The following is a 19,654-nucleotide window of genomic DNA, read 5'->3' on the forward strand; positions in this document are numbered from 1 at the left end:
ATGAGGTCCCAAGGAAAACTTACTTGTACTACAACAGTAAGTAATATTTTTTTCTAATGACAAGCAGTAGCCTTAATAAAAAAGATAAAAAGACATACATTTAGGCTTATTACGAAAGTACGATTTTCGTATTTGCATTTTTCATTTTCATTACAATATCTACTCATGTACATTTAATAGGGAAGACTCGGAGCAGGGAAACACAGGCTGGTGATAAGTCTAATTCAGTAGAGGGAAAACATCTACTACAAAGAATTTAACTGGAATCCGTAGATTGTTTCTGTGGCGTCTCAATGAACATTTGTTTATCCAATCAGGTGGCACAATGCGCTTATCTGTCAGTGATATTGATTATAAAGCTATTTTACTGCCGACGTTCTAATGATTATGTGATTGATACCTTTTTTATGTAAGAAAGAAAGTCAATTCACATGTCAGGGAACATGACATAAAATGGGTCGTTGTCATATTCCCCTGGTTTCTGTGCTATTGTAGAGATCTTTATCTAAGTCAGATTGCGTTTCTAGAAGAGTACACTTTAAGAGTATTAAATTTGTATGTTTCGATAATGAAATGAAAAGAAATTTATAATGCAATAATACTAGGTTTTCGTTTTCTCTGTTTGAGGGTTGTTTTTAACTTCAATCGTCTTTTTGCTGGTAATGTATTATCAAAATGTGAATATATATGATAACGGGTTAAATGTATTCCTATTCTATTAAAGTATATATATGGTTTTTTTTATCCGACTTCGTATATAATCCACGTTTTGATATTTTACGCACTTACTTGAGGCGTAGGGTTACAGCTCTTTTAGCAAAAAACTTTGCAAATTTAAATTTAAGTCAACATATCTATTCTACGATTTGTTTAAAAAATATAATTATTTAGGTGATAAAAACAACATTATCACATTGTAGTATTTTTTCTCACGCTTTATATATATATATATATATATATATATATATATATATATATATATATATATATATATATATATATAGCGCATAAATACTTTAGTGAATAAACAATGAAGTAGTCAGCAGTGTTTATTCATTTTATTCTTTCTGCAAAACAAAATAAAAAACACCATCATAGATGTACAAAGTAGAAAAAAGAACAAAAGAACATGTTCGAATGGTATTTATTCTTTAGAACAAACAGCACATACAAGTTCTCTGCCCTCAACATAAGGTGGACACTTTAAGGAACCACATCGAGCTTCTGCTTGATAAAAAAGTCGACCATTTTTATCGGCATGACCTCCATGTAAGGTATCTGGATGCTCGTCAACACAGGTGTACATTGTACCGGCTGGGTGGTCATGATATCCAGCCATTAGGTTACCATGGAATTCTAACTTCCATCCTTTGTAACACGTTTTCCTGGCTTCAAAGTCATGAATGCACACGTTTTACGTAATAACAGAAGCACAGAGGCAAACATGTATTTAAAGCTTAGATAAGTTACATGTATATCAATTTGAAATATATTTACAATGACACATTTCTCAATAAAATAACAAAGTTTAACCAAAAACGACATGGTAATAAAATGTTTTGTCTTCATATATTTTTTTACCTGGAAACATTTTGACGACAGATCTATTCCGACGAAGACAAACAGCGCAAGGTACATCATGTTGATAGAGTGTGCGCAGATATCCGGGGGAGCTGTGTGTTTGGTATTCCGCACCATGAACAAAAGCTCTGCCCCCATTATCTCCATCACTATATATTCCCCACTCCGGATCTCTTGGTAAACACAAAGGATCAACTGCTGCTCCTTTGTGGTCATACCAAGAACCGCCAGTGTAACCTTTAGATTCCATCAACATGTTTGTAATACATATATTGTCTAAAGGCCTTATAAAACGTTAAATAAATACATAATAATGCATTTTTCGTTTATGAAAGTAAAGTGTTTTGTTAAGGCACAAAACTTCTTGTATTGTGAAGTCGTAAAACGATTCATATACGTGTCAATTATTATTGAATTCATTAAAAAAATTACCTGATTGAACTAACTCGGCGTTTGAAGGACACGTTTTCTTTCCCCATCTTGTGTAAACAATGCTATTGTTTTTGGTTTCTTGAAAAAGTTAATAATGTTATTTACGAAGCGTACATGTAAAATAAAGGTGTTTAAATAAACGTTTTTTTTAATTCAAGATTTATTTAATAAATGGATATTGCCTCGTATCTCTTGTACGTCTATTTTTTCTTTAATTGCCTTCACTGATTTTTCAATTTGGTCAGTAAAACTTTTGAATTCCCGCCTCAAAGCCTCTACTTGGTATGCTCCTAGAGCAGACGACAACTGTCCTGTCAGATAACCCTGCAGCATGTCTTTACAACTTCCATTGCTTATTTCAGCCCATACACCCATTGCAGAGATCACAATAATAAGAACCGCCGACATCTGCAGTAGATTTGTAATACAATATTAACTTTGTAAAAATTTCGGATCAACCTCAGTTAATGTTTCCCTACTTAACGTTTTGGTAAAATAAAATAGTTTATGCATGTTGGAATTCTAGGGTTTATTCCTTTTATCAGACTTAAGGGAAATTTCCTGTGCCCATATTGTGTAAATGTTGATTGCTTTAAATTAACTTTTAGCAAGATATATGTGCATGTAAACAACATATTTAATTATATAACTTGTTCTAATTTGGTATAACCCACTTACCAAAGATAGCATGAACACTTGTGTTTCAAATAATTTTCAACAAATACGATCATAGGGTTCTTAAACAGCATTTCTCAAAAGTTTTTGAAAATATCCTTTCTTAGTATTTTTAATTAAACGATTAAACCGGTGTCATCCTGGCTCAAATGCGATTTTTACTTTAAAAAAAACTAATAAGAATTATATTGATGAAGTTGTAAATTGACAAAATAAACTTACCATTATCAATCCTTCAACTATCACTAAACGTCTATATCCGCAAGTATTTATATGTATTGCAACAGAGAAGTCAAAAAACAGATGCCTTGATTCAACCTACGCATTTGGAAAGTGGTAATCAGATCGAAATTAAATTGAAATTCTATGCCATGCCTTTGTCTTGAATTTCACAACTGAATCTCCTGTGCATGTGAAATACTATTGTATATATCATTTACAAATGTTGGCAAACTATAGCGAACTAAATAATGTTAGATGTGCAATTTATTCATATAAATTACTTATTTAAAAGATTGCAGATTATGTATCTATTTTTCATTTTACGTATTCATTTTAAACGCACGTTTTCAGTTTGTCTCAGATTCTTGTTTCCTCACATTTGGACAATTTTTATAACAAATGCACATACATACCTGTGAAAGAAATGCAATTGAAATAGAATAAAGGGGAATATCAAAGATATCTTTATAAACAAATAGTAATTTTTCACTTTGAAATTCCGATGAATGAAAACGAATTCTTTGGATATTTTTAAAAGGAAATGAAAGCATCCTTGCCCAATCGGAAGTAACACGTACAATCTCGCAATTATGTTATAATGTTAACATCAAGGCTGTTGCAATGCATAATCCCCGTAGACTTCTTCTTTCTGGTTGTGTATCAATTCCTGAAGCTGTAGACGGTAGAGGGGTGTTTTAAAACAGGTAATCTGGACCTTTTTTCAATTTACTTATTTTGGACAGAAATGTTTTAATGATTATTGACTAATCACGATAAAAGTGGTAGAAGCGGAAACTTTGGACAGTGTATAGCAGGAAAGTATCAGTACATATCCTAATACCTTTCATAAAATAAATCTATGTCAATCTCTTATGAGTAATTTGCACCAATACCATGGTGCTCAGTTAGCAAAAATATTCATTTATATGTCAGCTGAGTTTGTTCATATTTTAATCTTATCGAATACCTCTGTTTTTCATTAAACATCAGATATATTAACATTGAAAATTGAGTTTAATTTGAATCCCGCATTGATCATCTTTAGAATGAAGAATAAATGAAGACACTTTACGTTGGCAAAGCAAGGCTGTTACAGATTTTTATGAGATTGAGGTGTACAAAATGAAAACAATTGTTAATAAAACATGTCTTATAGGGATTTTTTATATTGCGAAAACATGATACAAATATTAAGAGCTTATACATACTTTCCAAAGGAGATTCATTTGCATGACCACTTGTCTAATTTTGTAAAAAAAAAAAAAAAAATAAGTGACAGATGTATGTTTTGAAATGCCAACAAAAATAAACTCATAGCGTTCGGAAGCAGCATAACTTAAACAAGCATTTAAATGAATTTTGTTTTTGCAAAGAATATGCAAATAATTGAACTGTCGGCTCTTTAAATACATATATGTATTGAAAGTTTTGGTTGTTTTCTTTCATTTACAATTACACAATTTATTGGTTCAAATATATATGTATATTCTCTTTATTGCCGGAAAGGTTGTCTAAAAAAATAGTCGACATATATTTCGACCAAAAAAAATACCCTCGCTAGCTTGCGAGGCATTATCTCATTTATGCTTGCGGTTGTACTTCTTTTAAATAATACAATCTAAGAGGTTTTTTTAAATAGATATCTAGCAATACATATTAAAATAGTTTGAAATGATTTAAAATCGTTCAATATCCCTTCATAATACATTTAATGCCTAAAAAATTGGCCTAAAAATGCGTATTACAGAATTGTGCTTTGTTTTCTTTATTTATAATGAATAATATTGTCTCTAAAAATTTCAAATTTCAACATTCTAGTTTTAAGTTTCTCTATTGAAGATTTCAAGGAATCGTCCTTTCTATTCGTAGTTTCTTACATAAGATAAATCTGCGCTACTCAATTATTTTAATGTTTGCCAAAATGTTAACCAAAAGGTTAGAAGCATTCGTCAGTGTCTCTGTCGAATATTCAAGAGGGGATTGTCAAAATCGTATTTAATATGTCTAAAAGTAGTTTATCTTCTTATCTAGTATATCAATAAGCAAAGTTCGGATATGGTTGATAACAGTCCCCAGTTAAGCACGTATCGAAGGACAAGAATATAGATTGAGATTATAATGGATGCAAATGATAATTTATTTACAATGTAATAATGGAATATTGTAATAAACAACTGCTTTGCGTGCCTAATACTTCCGCTGAGAGAAAGTTAAAAACGATTTATATTTGAAAATAGAAATACCAAAGTACCCGAGATGCAACTTTTTCAAATTTCATTATGAAAAGCTAATATATGTTATTCAGGGAAATATAATTTACGTAACGTCAATGTAAATACTGACCCTTCACTTGCTTGGCTGGATATGATGGAGTAGGGTTATATTACGTTAGGTTAAAAATACAAAATGTTTGTAGATTATGTAGCAGGTTAGAAATTGTATACAGACAGCGAGAAATTATAATCAATACTACAATAACATTTATTCTTTGGAACAGACAACACAAACAATTTCTCTTCCTTCGACATAAGGTGGACACTTCAAGGAACCACAGCGAGCCTCTACAGAATAAAACAGTTTGCCATTTTTATTGGCAAGACCTCCATGTAAGGTGTCTGGATGCTCGTCAACACAGTTATACATGGTACCGGCTGAGTGGTCATGATATCCTGTCATAAGATTACCACGGTACTCTAACTTCCAGCCCTTGTAACATGATTTTCTAGCTACAAATGAAGATATAAAATAAAATGTTATTATCTGGGTTTTTTTTCTTAAACTGTGGAAAAACAAAATAAAAAATGTTGGGAATTTGGAGGAAAGGGGTATGAAATTTGTAGCATTTTATTTATTTAATTATTATTTTGGGGGGCGATATATTAAAAAAATTAATAAAATATTAATAAAATTAAAGCATTATTATAGAAAAAAAGACATATAACGATATATACCAAAAAATAATTATAAATCAATGTGCAGATAACAATTTCTGGAGAGAAAACATTTTTTACGTTTTTGAGAATTGCTATGATATATACCCACGCATGCTTTAAATAAAACATTGTTTAAGATTCTACGGGGCGTTTTCCGACAAGTTTTTTGCGACATACATGTACCCAATGTATGCAGTAAAATGCAAAAGAAAAAAAACAGAAGTAAAGGCGGCGAAATGTCAGCTAATAAACATTTTTACACACTTTGGAACCATTTTATATGAAAAAAGCAAAGCGATTATAAAGGCTTTGTTTTAAATGTTTGTAAAAAGTCAATTTGATAATTTTGATAAATATGATAACATCAAGTAAAATCCAAACCCAGACCGATAAAATATACGAAACATTATTTGCGACATACATGTACCCAATGTATGTATGTATCAAAAATGTGTGTACCACATTAACATACAGAATATTTGGTGTCGGCAGTTTTTTGTCGCTATGAAAAAACTTTTTTTCAAGTACTTAAAATGCAAAGCGAATGTGCAAGCTGGGTGCTTGTTCAAGAGAATCCTGAATATTTTCGGTATGAAATCGTTAACAAATATTGGACGTCTTATATCGCCTGGAAAACGTGTTACTTCAAATTACTCTGCAAAGAATATTCTAATCACGCATCTCAAATTGTGGATATTGTTTGACGAAATGACCCGAAAATAATAATAAATAAATAGCAAAATAAGATTGCTAGACGAAATTAAAGTAAACCGATTTTAAGTTTTGCGCTAACTCTAAATAGTTCTCGGAAAACCATCGTCTGTATCAATGCATTGGTAGATGCTATTTTGTTTTAAATGTTAGATTATTGGGAGAAAAACACAAAGAAGATCAAAAAGGTTTTTGAAAAACACGTTTAGCATTGTACAGTAGATGGACGCAGAATATCGCTCCTCTAAATAATAATATCAAACTGTTTCTTAAACCCATCGTCCGTCAGTTGAAAACGTCTTAGCAAAGCTGTCTTCAAACTCATCGAGGCATCTCAATAACTTCCTACATTATGCAAGCCATTCTATAGTTATTTGATACGAATTGGCGTGAACTCCGATTTCTGGTAGCTCTCTAACCATTTACCAAAAGGTTTCTCCTTGTTTATTTAAAACTGATTGATTTATATAATAATCACCGCGGGTATGTAAAGACTTCCCAATTAATTTCACAGCGATGTGTAGAAAGTCACTTTGCTGTAAGCCATACGGTTTGATGTCGAAATTAACTACTGTACAATTCTTAAGATGTTTTTCAAAAACCTTTTTGTGCTTCTTTGTGTGTTTTTTTTCTTAAAAAATCTGACATTTAAAACAATATAGCCTCTACAAGAACATGATATCTTTTTAAAAACTGCTTTGATACACACGTTGGTTGTCCCTGCTATGTTGTGGCTGTTCGAAGCTTAAAAATTAAAAATTAACGAAAACATGATACTTTACTCTGGAGTATTTCGTGTATTTGACGTCACGATCTGCATTTCATCGACAGTACTTGTATTTATAGGCAGATACATATGACGTCACAAAAATGCATTAAACAATGTTTGATATCGCTCTTATCCTTTGTTATAAAAACATAAAGAAACACTCCGGGTTGATGTATCATTTTTGTTAATGTTTAATTTTTCTAGCTTCCAACAGCCACAACATAGCTGGGTACACTAATCCATATAGTTCCTTAAGTAATATTCATATGAAATTGCATTCAATCTCACCTGGAAACATCTTGACAACAGATCTGTTTCTCTGAAGACAAACCGCACATGGGACGTCATGTTGATGAAATGAACGCAGGTTGCCTGGAGATGTGGCTGTTTCATATTCCGCACCATAGACATAAGCTTTATCGCCATCCGTCCCATCAGTGTATAATCCCCATTCTGGGTCTCTTGGTAAACAGAGAGGATCGACTGCTGCTCCCTTGTGGTCAAACCACGAACCGCCAGTAAAACCTTTAAAAGTTTTCTCAAGGTTACCAACAGATATGTATATTGCATTTCATAACATGCTCTATTGACATACCTTAACACGTAGAAGTCTGGCTTTAACGGCTTTGTTCATTTTTTTCCCCATCTTTTATTATTAGGGATGAGGATTGTTAGATCCATTAAAGTAAATCTAGTTTTGACATTAAAGTTCTAATATGTGATTTGCCAAAAATGTTTTTATTAAATGATCGAATCTCTAGCTCTCGAATTGCCAGATATCGAACTATCTTGAAAAGGTACAACATTATGTTCACCTACACCTGACCTAGGATGTCAGTATAACATTTATTTTCTTCCACATTGGACGAGAAAAAGATAAATGATTAAGCCAACCTCAAGGTAGATATTGTACTTCTCGGGTAGCACCATCGTATATAACTAAAACAGCAATAATGTAATACTTGTATTATAACAAACCTGATAGAATTGTTTCAGCATCTGGAGGGCATGTCTTCTTTCCCCATCTTGTGTAAACAACGCTGCTGTTTTGTGCATCTTAAAGTAATCAATGATCAGTATATAGTCAGGTGTGAATGGATCAAATTATCATATGCTTACAAATTATAATACGCAGTAATGGACACATAATACCTCGCATCTTTTGTTTATCAGACTTTACTGTTTCTTTAAACACCCTCATTGATTCTTCGACATGTTCGGTAAAACTTTTGAATTCCCGCCTCAGAACCTCCACCTGATACGTTCCTAGACCAGACGACAGCTGTCCTGTCAGATAACCCTGTAACATGTCCTTACAAGTTTCGGTGTTTGTCTCTGCCCCAGCTAGGCTGATTGCAAGCATCACAAAGAAAACGGCAATCATCTAGTGAGCAAACAAATATATTGTACACTTACAAGTTTTCAAGAGTTATTAAAAATATCTTACCATTATTTGAAAACGAAATATTTACTTTAAGGTGAACTGTGTATAAAATCCGAAACAATCATTTTCTTGCAGCGAAATAAGTGCAGATTAATTATCCTAAACAAAGTATTTAATTCCCTTTTTTGCACAGTCTTTTTAGCTCACCTGAGCCAAAGGCTCAAGTGAGCTTTTCTGATCACAATTTGTCCGTTGTCTGTCGTCGTTGTCGTTGTCGTCGTCGTCGTAAACTTTTCACATTTTCATCTTCTCAAGAACCACTGGGCAGATTTCAACAAAATTTGGCACAAAGCACCACTAGGTGAAGGGGATTCAAGTTTGTTCAAATGAAGGGCCACGCCCTTTTACAAGGGGAGATAATTAAGAATTATTGAAAATTTGTTGGTATTTTTCAAAAATCTTCTTCTCAAAAACTATTAGGCCCTTAAAGCTAAAACTTGTGTGGAGGCATCATCAGGTAGTGTAGATTCAAGTTTGTTCAAATCATGGTCCCCAGGGGTAGGGTGGGGCCACAATTGGGGGATCAAGTTTTACATAGGAATATATAGAGAAAATCTTTAAAAATCTTCTTCTCAAAAACTATTAGGCCAGAAAAGCTCAACTTTGAGTGGAAGCATCCTCAGGTAGTGTAGATTCAAGTTTGTTTAAATCATGGTCCCCGGGGGTAGGGTGGGGCCACAATTGGGGGATCAAGTTTTACATAGGAATATATAGAGAAAATCTTTAAAAATCTTCTTCTCAAAAACTATTAGGCCAGAAAAGCTCAAATTAAAATGGAAGCATCCTCAGGAAGTGTTGATTCAAGTTTGTTCAAATCATGGTCCCCGGGGGTAGGATGGGGCCACAATTTGGGGTTCAAATTTTACATAGGAATATATAGAGAAATCTTTAAAAATCTTCTTCTCGAAAACTATTTGGCCAGAAAAGCTCAAATTAAAATGGAAGCATCCTCAGGAAGTGTAGATTCAAGTTTGTTCAAATCATGGTCCCCGGGGGTAGGGTGGGGCCACAATTGGGGGATCAAGTTTTACATAGGAATATATAGAGAAAATCTTTAAAAATCTTCTTCTCAAAAACTATTAGGCCAGAAAGACTCAAATTAAAATGGGAGCATCCCCATGTAGTGTAAATTCAAATTTGTTCAAATCATGGTCCCCGGGGGTAGGGTGGGGCGACAATTGGGGGATCAAGTTTTACATAGGAATATATAGAGAAAATCTTTAAAAAAATTTCTTTTAAAAACTATTAGGCCAGAAAGACTCAAATTAAAATGGAAGCATCCTCATGTAGTGTAGATTCAAGTTTGTTCAAATCATGGTCCCCGAGGGTAGGTGGGGCCACAATTGAGGGATCAAGTTTTACATAGGAATATATAGAAAAAATCTTTTAAAAATCTTCTTCTCGAAAACTATTTGGCCAGAAAAGCTCAAATTAAAATGGAAGCATCCTAAGGAAGTGTAGATTCAAGTTTGTTCAGATCATGGTCCCCGGGGGTAGGGTGGGGCCGTAGTGCAATTGGATGATCAAGTTTTACATAGGAATATATAGAGAAAATCTTTTTAAAAATTTCTTTTAAAAAACTATTTGGCCAGAAAAGCTCAAATTAAAATGGAAGCATCCTCAGGAAGTGTAGATTCAATTTTGTTCAAATCATGGTCCCCGGGGATAGGGTGGGGCCACAATTGGGGGATTAAGTTTTACATAGGAATATATAGAGAAAATCTTTAAAAATCTTCTTCTCAAAAACTATTAGGCCAGAAAAACTCAAATTAAAATGGAAGCATCCTCAGGAAGTGTTGATTCAAGTTTGTTCAAATCATGGTCCCGGGGGTAGGGTGGGGCCACAATTGGGGGATTAAGTTTTACATAGGAATATATAGAAAAAAATCTTTAAAAATCTTCTTCTCAAAAACTATTAGGCCAGAAAAACTCAAATTAAAATGGAAGCATCCTCAGGAAGTGTAGATTCAAGTTTGTTCAAATCATGGTCCCCGGGGGTAGGTGGGGCCACAATTGGGGGATCAAGTTTTACATAGGAATATATAGAGAAAATCTTTTAAAAATCTTCTTCTCAAAAACTGTTTGGCCAGAAAAGCTCAAATTAAAATGGAAGCATCCTAAGGAAGTGTAGATTCAATTTTGTTCAAATCATGGTCCCCTGGGGTAGGGTGGGGCCACAATTGGGTGATCAAATTTTACAATCTATAAAAATATTCTGGGGAAAGTTTTCGGTCCAAAACTCAGTACTTAGTGTGAAAGCATACGTTATGAGATTAAAGGTAGATTCAAGTTTGATGAAACCATGATTCCCTAGAGAATAGTGGGGCCACGAAATGGGGAGGGGGGTTATAGGAATAAAGAAAAATCTTCTTACAGGTACAACAACAAAAGGGGCTTGGCATTTACCAAAAAATAAGAGGTGGATAAAAATTGGCAGATTTTCAATATTTTTTAGCAAGATCTACTGTACTCAGTTGTCAAGATATTTTGATACTGTAAAGCTAATTTGATCAGAATTAAAGCTGACATGAATTCATAAATACGCATTATTTCCCTTTTATCTCCGACTACCGCCATATTAGTTGTCGATTTCCATTGTTCTGCTCATCGCTACACACCCCCTATATAAGACCGAGAGCACTATTCATGCTTCACCGCATTCAGGTATTTCATACACCCGAACACGTTACCTTGGACGAAAAGACGTGTAGAAACGCGTTTTGAACAAAAATAATATGACAGCCATTGCACTGATAAGGAATATATCCAATGAACGACGAAACAAGACATACTGAAATCTAGGCACATAAACATAAAAAATCGTCGATATTTGTAGACCCTTTTCCTGTTTATCTTATAACATCGCACATGCGCAACCTCACACTGTGGGTGATCGAGCAATGTCAATGATCGCATGGAAACGGAGCGTTTTTATAGAACCGATGGAAAAGAGTCGCTGTTACGTTGTTACTTTCTTGGATTTATTATCATTTAGGTACTGGGTTGGATGTAGTGCCGCCGGGGTTTCAAAAAGATGCAGACGTTGTGCAATCTGTATCGACGACACACGTGTTCGATGTGCATGTGAAGTAAGGCAGCATTGTCTGTGCAAAATAAACGGATACTAGTACCTTGGAAATTCTATCAAAGAATAAATATATTTTGTATTTCATTGATTGTTGTTTCCTTTATTCTCTATTGCAAACATTTTACTGCAATATGTAGTAGATGCATTTAGAAGTCCGTGCAACCTGAATTCCTCGATTGGAAAGCAACCGACCGTAACTTTCTCGACCAGTATATATACCCCAGTGGCAGTAGAGGAGCTATCGAAACTAATATGGCGACCAAACGCTTTTATGAATTCATGTCAGCTTTAATGCAATTGTTGCTCAGGTGAGCGATGTGGCCCCTGGGCCTCTTGTTTTTTTTTTTTTTACTAAATATTAACATTTTCATTAACTACTTAACTAATTAAAAAAACCTTAACACCAGTTACATGTAACACGTTTTAAATTTTCAGATTAAGACTATTTTACAAAAATCAAGTTTTGGGGGTTCTTTTTGTGGGTTTTTTCTGATATTTTTTTGGGGGTCTATTTATACAAAAGCTAGCCAGGTTTCAAATTCCTTCTGTTTTGCAAGCACAAAAGCTTGCACGATCGGAAGGCCTCTAGAACCAGGCTAAAAAATCAGTGATGTAATTAAGGTCTTCCGTTTCCAACGGAAGACCTTACTATTATTCTGAAAAATTTTCAAATTTCTTCTTATTTTTTTATTCTTCTAGACGCCAACTTTGATCCTTAATATCTCGCTCGTTTGTTCACCGATTGTTTTGAAATTTTCAGGACTGATAACATGCCGCGTGATGTTATCGTTGCATGTTTTAGTTGAGGAAAATCCCCATCGAGTTTTGAGTTATTCCCCTTTTAGTAAAATTTAACGACTTCTTTTGTCCAGGGGGGTTTAGCTATAACGATGACTGGCAGAGTCTCAAAGATGGGCTGGTTTGGAAGCTAATACATTGAATTTGTGCGAGATATATTTTATTTATTATTTAAATGCAAATAAAAGGGGTGGTATAGATGTTGAAACAAAGGTAAGAAAAAAATTAAAAAAAAATCGCGTATTTTCCGTGTTAGTTTTTTACCTGATAAAAATTTGTTATAATATGTATTTTAAAAGATCTTGGTCTTACCGAGACCTTTCATTCGGTATACAGAAAAAGGGGCTGACCCCTATAATTAGGGAGTTAGATGCGTCAAAAGTTTCTTGTCAATAACTTGTAAAGGAATAAAAAATTCTAATGCATTATTGAAGCAAAGTTGTAAAGAAATTAATTTTGAATCCTTCCGTGGTATTCAATTTAATGTTTTCGTAATTTATAGCCAGTATTTGCAGAAACAATTGTTGTCAGTTCGGTCCATTTTTGTGGGGGTGTGCACGTTTAGGAGGTTATGAAAGGGCTTTTTGTAATGCACTAACTGATACATGCAGCGCGCAAAAATAATTCTACATAAAGTTCCCAAATGTTTTTATTCATATGTACATATTCATTTCATAAAGATGAACCTCTTTGACCTTATTTTTGTTGTTTGTTTCATAACTGTGCCCCTTTCTATATTTAGATGCATTACGAGACTCAGGTAACCGATAGAAGAGTCGCTAGCTGTATTCAGGCCGTCGCCTTGACGACAGTGCATATGCTTGTAGAGCTGGACGTACACATGTTTAACGCCCCGCTTTGTTACTGTAACATAGACATTTTGAATTGTTTCAGTACTGGGAGATGTGTTAATAAAATGGTTCGAATGCATGGTAATTAAACTCAACTTTTCTACAGTACGTATACACGGCCGTCATATAAAGCACAATGTGTATTACTGACATGACAAATGTACGCTGGCAATTTAAACGAACGCGGGATTGCTCCCGATAGAACATTTCTTTTAAAGCAAAACAAAATACTGATTTCCGATGGATATAATATTATCGTCGTGGAGATGATTTTAAAAAGTGAACTTTATATTCGTATACGATAATATTTGAATCCAAACCCGCTATTTTTAAGTAACGGATATTAGGGATATTAATTATGACTTGCCCCGCGTTTCACGTTTTTTACTTGCAATGCATCTACAAACGAAAATACCAAACGACCTTCGGCAGCAATTTATAATTATTTATTACATACTAGTACACAATATTAAAGAGATATTTAACTTAATTGTGCTATATAATTGTACTCCTATCTTCCGTGGAAATAATGGCATGGAAAAAATGTTCAATGTTTATCAAAAACGATGTAGCCTTAGCAATCGAAAATAATTAACAAACTGTATATTGATAGATTGACACATTAACAAACATTCAGACCCGCAATGTATTTTTTGCAAATTCTATAAAATGTAGACTCAATAAGTGAATTTTTCCGTTTGGGGTATTTTGAATCACATGTGTACGCTATGTGTACATGTACATATAGATTAATAGCCATATAGATAAACACTTTCAGTGTTGAATTTTTAAAAGATATTTTGTATTTGCAATGCAATGCAATGCAAGGGCTATTAAATTCGAACAATGTACATACGGTAGGGATCGAACTGATACTGATTCTGCTTGTTCTACAAACAGCGAATGAAATGCGAAGTATTAGGGTGTTATTTTTTAAACAAAGTATTTCATCGAAAGCATTATTAGTTACCTTAGCTGCATATATGTAGCTCTCCGTCTGGAAATATTGAGTACCATCCGAAATTTTTCATACAAGGGCTATACAGACTTGCAGCTAACATTACCTTATAATTTGCCGCTGTTCATAAATTCATTAAAAGACGCGCAGATTCAAGTGGTTATATGTCGTTTGATATGGGATTTATGATGTCTATTTATATTATTTTAATTAAGGACAGATGAGACGTTCCTCAATTTTATATAATTTTCCTTGATATTTCATTCCTTATTTATTAACATTTAAACCTGTTAATTCCAAAAAATTTAGAGTACATAACCAGGCTCGTTTTGGAGCTAGAATATTTCGAACTTTCCTTAAAATAGCACGCAAAATGCATTTGAATGCTTATAAGTAAAGTCATACTATATATTTTAATTTGAACACTATATATTCAAACCAAAAAAATTTATATAAAGATTTACATAAAGATTTAATTATGAAATAACAAAGTGGAAATCTTCACATTGTGGAGATAGGAAAAAATGGAAGATACATGAAGGTCGCGTCTGACCTTAATATTATACAAGCAATAGCTTTCAAAAAAGCTTGCCTGACTACCCAAATTTATTCAATGGAAGCATGCATGTATCAATTAGGCTATCTTATAAGAAATGAAATTTAATTTTCGCTGCGGATCATAAATTATTAAACTGAACGTGCAGAGTTTAGAAGCAATTTCAATCTTTTTCTTCGATCGAGTGCATGTACCTGTACATCACTGGAAATTTAATCATTTCATTATTTTAAATCATTTTAGGAATGTACATGTATCCAGAGGCGGGTCCAGCAATTTGAAAAGGGGGGGGGGGGTCCATTTGATAAAAACCAATATGTGCAAAATTCATCATTTGTCAATAAACAAGGACTTCTTGAACGTTTTCCGTGCGTATACAACTGTATTTAATAAACATTTATCTCATCACTATTTAATTCACATCTATTTCAACAGCAGAGTGCACTGCATTATTAGGCGTTTTGCCGTTTAGGTTTAGGTAAGGAAGATTTGCATAATATCTAACCTAAAAAAACTCAAGTCTCCAGCAATGAGAAAGTGCGTCTATGTTTGATAGAAAAGAAACACTAAGAAACAAAAAATAACTCAGAATAATTACGACAAACTATTATAAAAATTGATATTTTGGTAATTTTTTTTATGTCTTTGATGTTTATAAATTCTGAACTGTTTATCGATTTTGATGTTTTAAATAAAGGTCTAAATGATAGGATATGACAACAGAATGGGAATAATTTATCTGCTGAAAAAATGATGCGTGTGTAATACAATGGTAAAAGCTATTGTCGTCCCAGGGAACTTGATGTGACCTCTGTAATGGGTGCGCTACATCATCTGGCACACGTACAAATGCAATCATATTTAGAAAAGTTTTGGAAAGGTGAGCATTTTAAATAAAAGTAAATATTCCAATTATATGAATTTATATTTGTTTTAATTAATCCAAACTGATGATTCTTTGTTAATGATGATAATCCAACACAAACTATTACTTACATTGTACTACTTAGACAATGTGTATCATCTTGTTGCGTAGCTGCAGGTCTGTAATTTACTACTAATATCGTCTCTTCACTTGCCTCGGATAGTCTTTTAAACACCATCACCAGTCCCGTAAATTCATGTGGCGCACTGTGTTTACATGTAAAAATGGCGACTCTCGATCTCGATGTAAATTCAACATACTCGATTTTCCGAGGTCGGTAGCGTATTTCGGAGAAAGTCTGAGGCAAATAAAGAGGCGATATCAGTAGTAAATTGCATGAAGAATTTAATGGTACTAATTGTTTTCACAGAATTTGCGTATAAATAAGGTAAATTAGTCGAAAACTAGCGCACGTTTTTCTGCGCAATAAATATACAATTTTTTCAATGGGTGGCCCTGTAGCTCTCAGGTCCTCCATACGAATTCTTTCAGACCGGGAGCTACAGACCTGCAGCTACTTGTTGCGATGACACCTCCCTCTTTTTTTTTTTTTGACCTTTCAAATATGGCAATCTATTTTTAAATCAGGATTACACACGTGCAATGTGAAAAGCCCTTTTAATTGAACACTCTTGCTCATTGTTGCTTATTACATCCCATATAACGTTTTCATCAATTATGAATATAAATGTTGACACAATAAAGATGCATCGTCAGGCAATTATTAATTCAAGCTTGTGGGTGCCCCCCCCCCCCCCCCCCACACACACTTTTTCTCACAGCAACTAATTTTTTTTAAATTTACTTATAAAAAATTGAATTATCAAGGATGTAAAAAAAATTATATAAAAATAAGGAAATTAGGATTGAAATTGAAGTTATATACATACTACGCCAGCCCCCCCCCCCCCACTTTCAAAAAGGATGCTACGTGCCTGCATAAAGATAACAATATTCAAGGGCCTTCCGTCATTTTCAAGCCATGATAAACATGATAAAAAGGACTCTCAAAATAAGAAAATAGACGCAAAGTAAACTGCATTCACGGCGTATGTTCACATTGTATGATGTGTCTCAAAATTCCTATTTTGGACTCGTCCACTATAACTACGAAAAAATTAATGAATGAGACATTCTGATTCTGGCGCGGAGTCTTGTAAATGAAATTTCCATTGATCTGAATGGATTTTTCCGTGAGGGTCGGGGTAGGTAAAAAAACAAATTTAATCGTTCAAAGTTTTGAATTTTTAACAACGATATATCAGATCGAATGTTTTAGAACGATTTATAAATCCAAAATACAGTCCCTTTTAATCGGTTGACGCGCAAGCATATGTATTAAGTAGGCGGGCATCCTTACACCCTATTAATTGAAGACAAATGAAATCGCGTCCAGCAGAACTCCCTGGCATTTTAGTGTATGTTATTATGAATTTATGATTTTGTTTGTTAATAACAATTCAACATCAATTATTAATTAACAATGTACACTCTAGTACGCTAATACACAATTTTGTTGCGATGACCCCCCCCCACCCCCCCCCCCCCCCGGCCATTATACCTATTTCTAAATCAGGATTACACACGTGCTTGCATGTGCAGAAGACAATCTGGAACTTAACTGATAACTATATCATCTCTTTGGAAATTTATTTCTCCGTAAGCAAATACGTGTAGTAACTGATACATGCAATTGTGAAAACCATAGAGGAATGCATGATCTGCGCATAATAACTAACTGCTTGATACAATATTTCTTTTTTCCAACATGTTTTAAGTCAATGATAATATGAAAATATATGCTTGACTTCATAACGGAAATTACTCGTTTTCTTTATTCCCCTTTTCAATAAACAAAACAAACCAACAGACCAAATTGATCCAGATAAATATAATTATCAAAAATAAACCTAAAAAACAAACTACACTTTCATCCTTCACCCACAATATTGCCTTTTCGATATTTGTCATCGTGGTAGATCCGTGTAACAATCTAATAGTAGGTGCTTGCACGACATAAAACCGGCCCTTGCTGATCAACGTTTTCATTAACGCATATAAAGGAAAAGAAATATTTAGATTTTTTCTTGTATTTATTTTGATGTAAATAAAAAAGAGAAGAAATTAGTTTTCAGTCTCACTTTATGCTTGTTTGTTAGCGGTTAATCGAAGTTCATTTTGTATATCCTTTTGTAATTTAAAAATATGCGATGTAAATCTTTTTTCCATGCAATATTTCGTATAAAACAACGAAGAGTAGTATCTGGAAACTTCATTCAAAATTTTATTAGACCTTTAATTAAATTGTAAAATGCTAACATTGAAAATTGTGCCCGATATCTTTTTTTTTTAAGGTAAAACTTTATTGATTAAAAAAAACTGATTCTTTGAGATAAAATAAATTGACATAATCAGTTTGACATTCTCTAAGTGCAGGTCTGTAGCTCTTCTTCTGAAAAAGAATCGGATGGACGACCTAGGACCCAGATCGTCCATCCAAATTTCTTGAATATTGCCATTTCTTTCGTACGCGGACGCATGTTGGCCGAATGCTCACCGAGACTAAATGGTTCGTATATTAAGTTTTAACTGCGTTTAAAGGTAATTCCGATAATTTTGAAAATGATTAATTAAATAAAAATGGTTAAAATTACCGTTAAATTACCGGCATCGGTCTTCCCCATGCGCGAATCTAGAAGAGTAGGGTGAGGGTTCCAGACCCCACACAACCCCCGCAAAATTTCTTTCCATTACATGTACAATATAAAATTACAAAAAAATGCCTCGGACATCCCCAGGCAAACTCAAATAACCGTCAGACACTCAACCCCCGCCCCAGGAAATTTTTTCTTATCCGCACATGCCCCCCTCTCCCCCCCCCCCCCCCTCAAAAAACAAAATGATTCTTCAGAACCCCCTGTAAAATTTCCAGGATCTCTGCATACATTCTAAAAGATTCATTGGCCCTTGCTTTTGATAAAAAATGCGAGTAAAATGTTTGGTCTTTTTACGTTCATACCGGTCATACCCACTGTGTGATTATAATCGTCGTCCATATTCTGTGTATATTGAGTCAATTATGAATGATTAGATAAGTTTCTCAAAATAAAATGCACATGCAAAAAAACAACATGCGGCGAATCAAACTTCAGACAACTTTTAAAGATCTGTATTTGCTTATATACATGTACTTTGTTTCTTTTACACAGTGTTTATACATCTAATATTGCACCATGGTCAGGTATCAATTTTTGTATTACGTCACAAGTATGACGCAGCTACGACGGAAGACCTAATCGTTGCTTGCAACGAGCTCGTCTCTAGTTTATGTATATATTTGTAGACTGTATCAAAATATCATGCAAAAATTAAAACAAACAGATCCACAACGAATTAAGCGGACGCCATGTAAATGAAAAAAAAATCTAACAGATATGTCTTTCAGATATATATATTTAAAAACATGTCAGAGAATTAATATTTTTTTAATATACAAAACATAGTTTATGCGTTACTTAATTACTTTTAATAGTCCCTATCGCATCGAATGTGATCAGACGATTTAGCGACAACTCTATATATTAACATTTATGCATTATTAAGTTTTACTTGCAAGTTGTATTTTGGACTTCAGAAGGAATAAGAGTTTAACACATAAGTTATATATTTAAGCAAGTGGCAGATTAAGCGTGTACCAGTACTGTAAACCAT

At 33.6% G+C, this 19,654-nt stretch overlaps 2 protein-coding genes across 2 annotated transcripts; both read right to left on the reverse strand.

Annotated features, from left to right (window-relative positions):
- Positions 1 to 1,137: 1,137 nt before the first annotated feature.
- Positions 1,138 to 2,460, reverse strand: LOC128180233 (uncharacterized). Its single transcript, XM_052848161.1, has 4 exons — positions 2,196 to 2,460; positions 2,014 to 2,091; positions 1,582 to 1,818; positions 1,138 to 1,389 (listed from the first exon to the last, which is right to left on the reverse strand). Exons 1-4 carry the CDS (start codon positions 2,419 to 2,421, stop codon positions 1,145 to 1,147), a joined length of 786 nt encoding a protein of 261 aa, XP_052704121.1. The 5' UTR covers positions 2,422 to 2,460; the 3' UTR covers positions 1,138 to 1,144.
- Positions 2,461 to 5,391: 2,931 nt separating this feature from the next.
- On the reverse strand, positions 5,392 to 8,707 carry LOC128180229 (short-chain collagen C4-like). The gene is made up of 4 exons (XM_052848158.1): positions 8,476 to 8,707; positions 8,302 to 8,379; positions 7,612 to 7,848; positions 5,392 to 5,636 (listed from the first exon to the last, which is right to left on the reverse strand). The coding sequence occupies exons 1-4, from the start codon at positions 8,705 to 8,707 to the stop codon at positions 5,392 to 5,394; spliced, it is 792 nt and encodes a 263-aa protein (XP_052704118.1).
- Positions 8,708 to 19,654: the final 10,947 nt, after the last annotated feature.

Source organism: Crassostrea angulata, chromosome 4 (assembly GCF_025612915.1).
Source record: "Crassostrea angulata isolate pt1a10 chromosome 4, ASM2561291v2, whole genome shotgun sequence".
Lineage (NCBI taxonomy): Eukaryota > Metazoa > Mollusca > Bivalvia > Ostreida > Ostreidae > Magallana > Magallana angulata.

Bases quoted from the DNA above. Each gene is read 5' to 3' on its own strand.
- LOC128180229 (XM_052848158.1), bottom strand. From the start codon at position 8,707: ATGATTGCCGTTTTCTTTGTGATGCTTGCAATCAGCCTAGCTGGGGCA. The intron at 7,849-8,301 runs GTTTGTTATAAT...AAACTTTTAAAG, and splicing joins TGCTGAAACAATTCTATCAG to GTTTTACTGGCGGTTCGTGG. The intron at 5,637-7,611 runs GTGAGATTGAAT...CTTCATTTGTAG, and splicing joins TGTTGTCAAGATGTTTCCAG to CTAGAAAATCATGTTACAAG.
- LOC128180233 (XM_052848161.1), bottom strand. From the start codon at position 2,421: ATGTCGGCGGTTCTTATTATTGTGATCTCTGCAATGGGTGTATGGGCT. The intron at 2,092-2,195 runs GCAATATCCATT...AACTTTTTCAAG, and splicing joins AGACGTACAAGAGATACGAG to AAACCAAAAACAATAGCATT. The intron at 1,819-2,013 runs GTAATTTTTTTA...TGGAATCTAAAG, and splicing joins CGCCGAGTTAGTTCAATCAG to GTTACACTGGCGGTTCTTGG.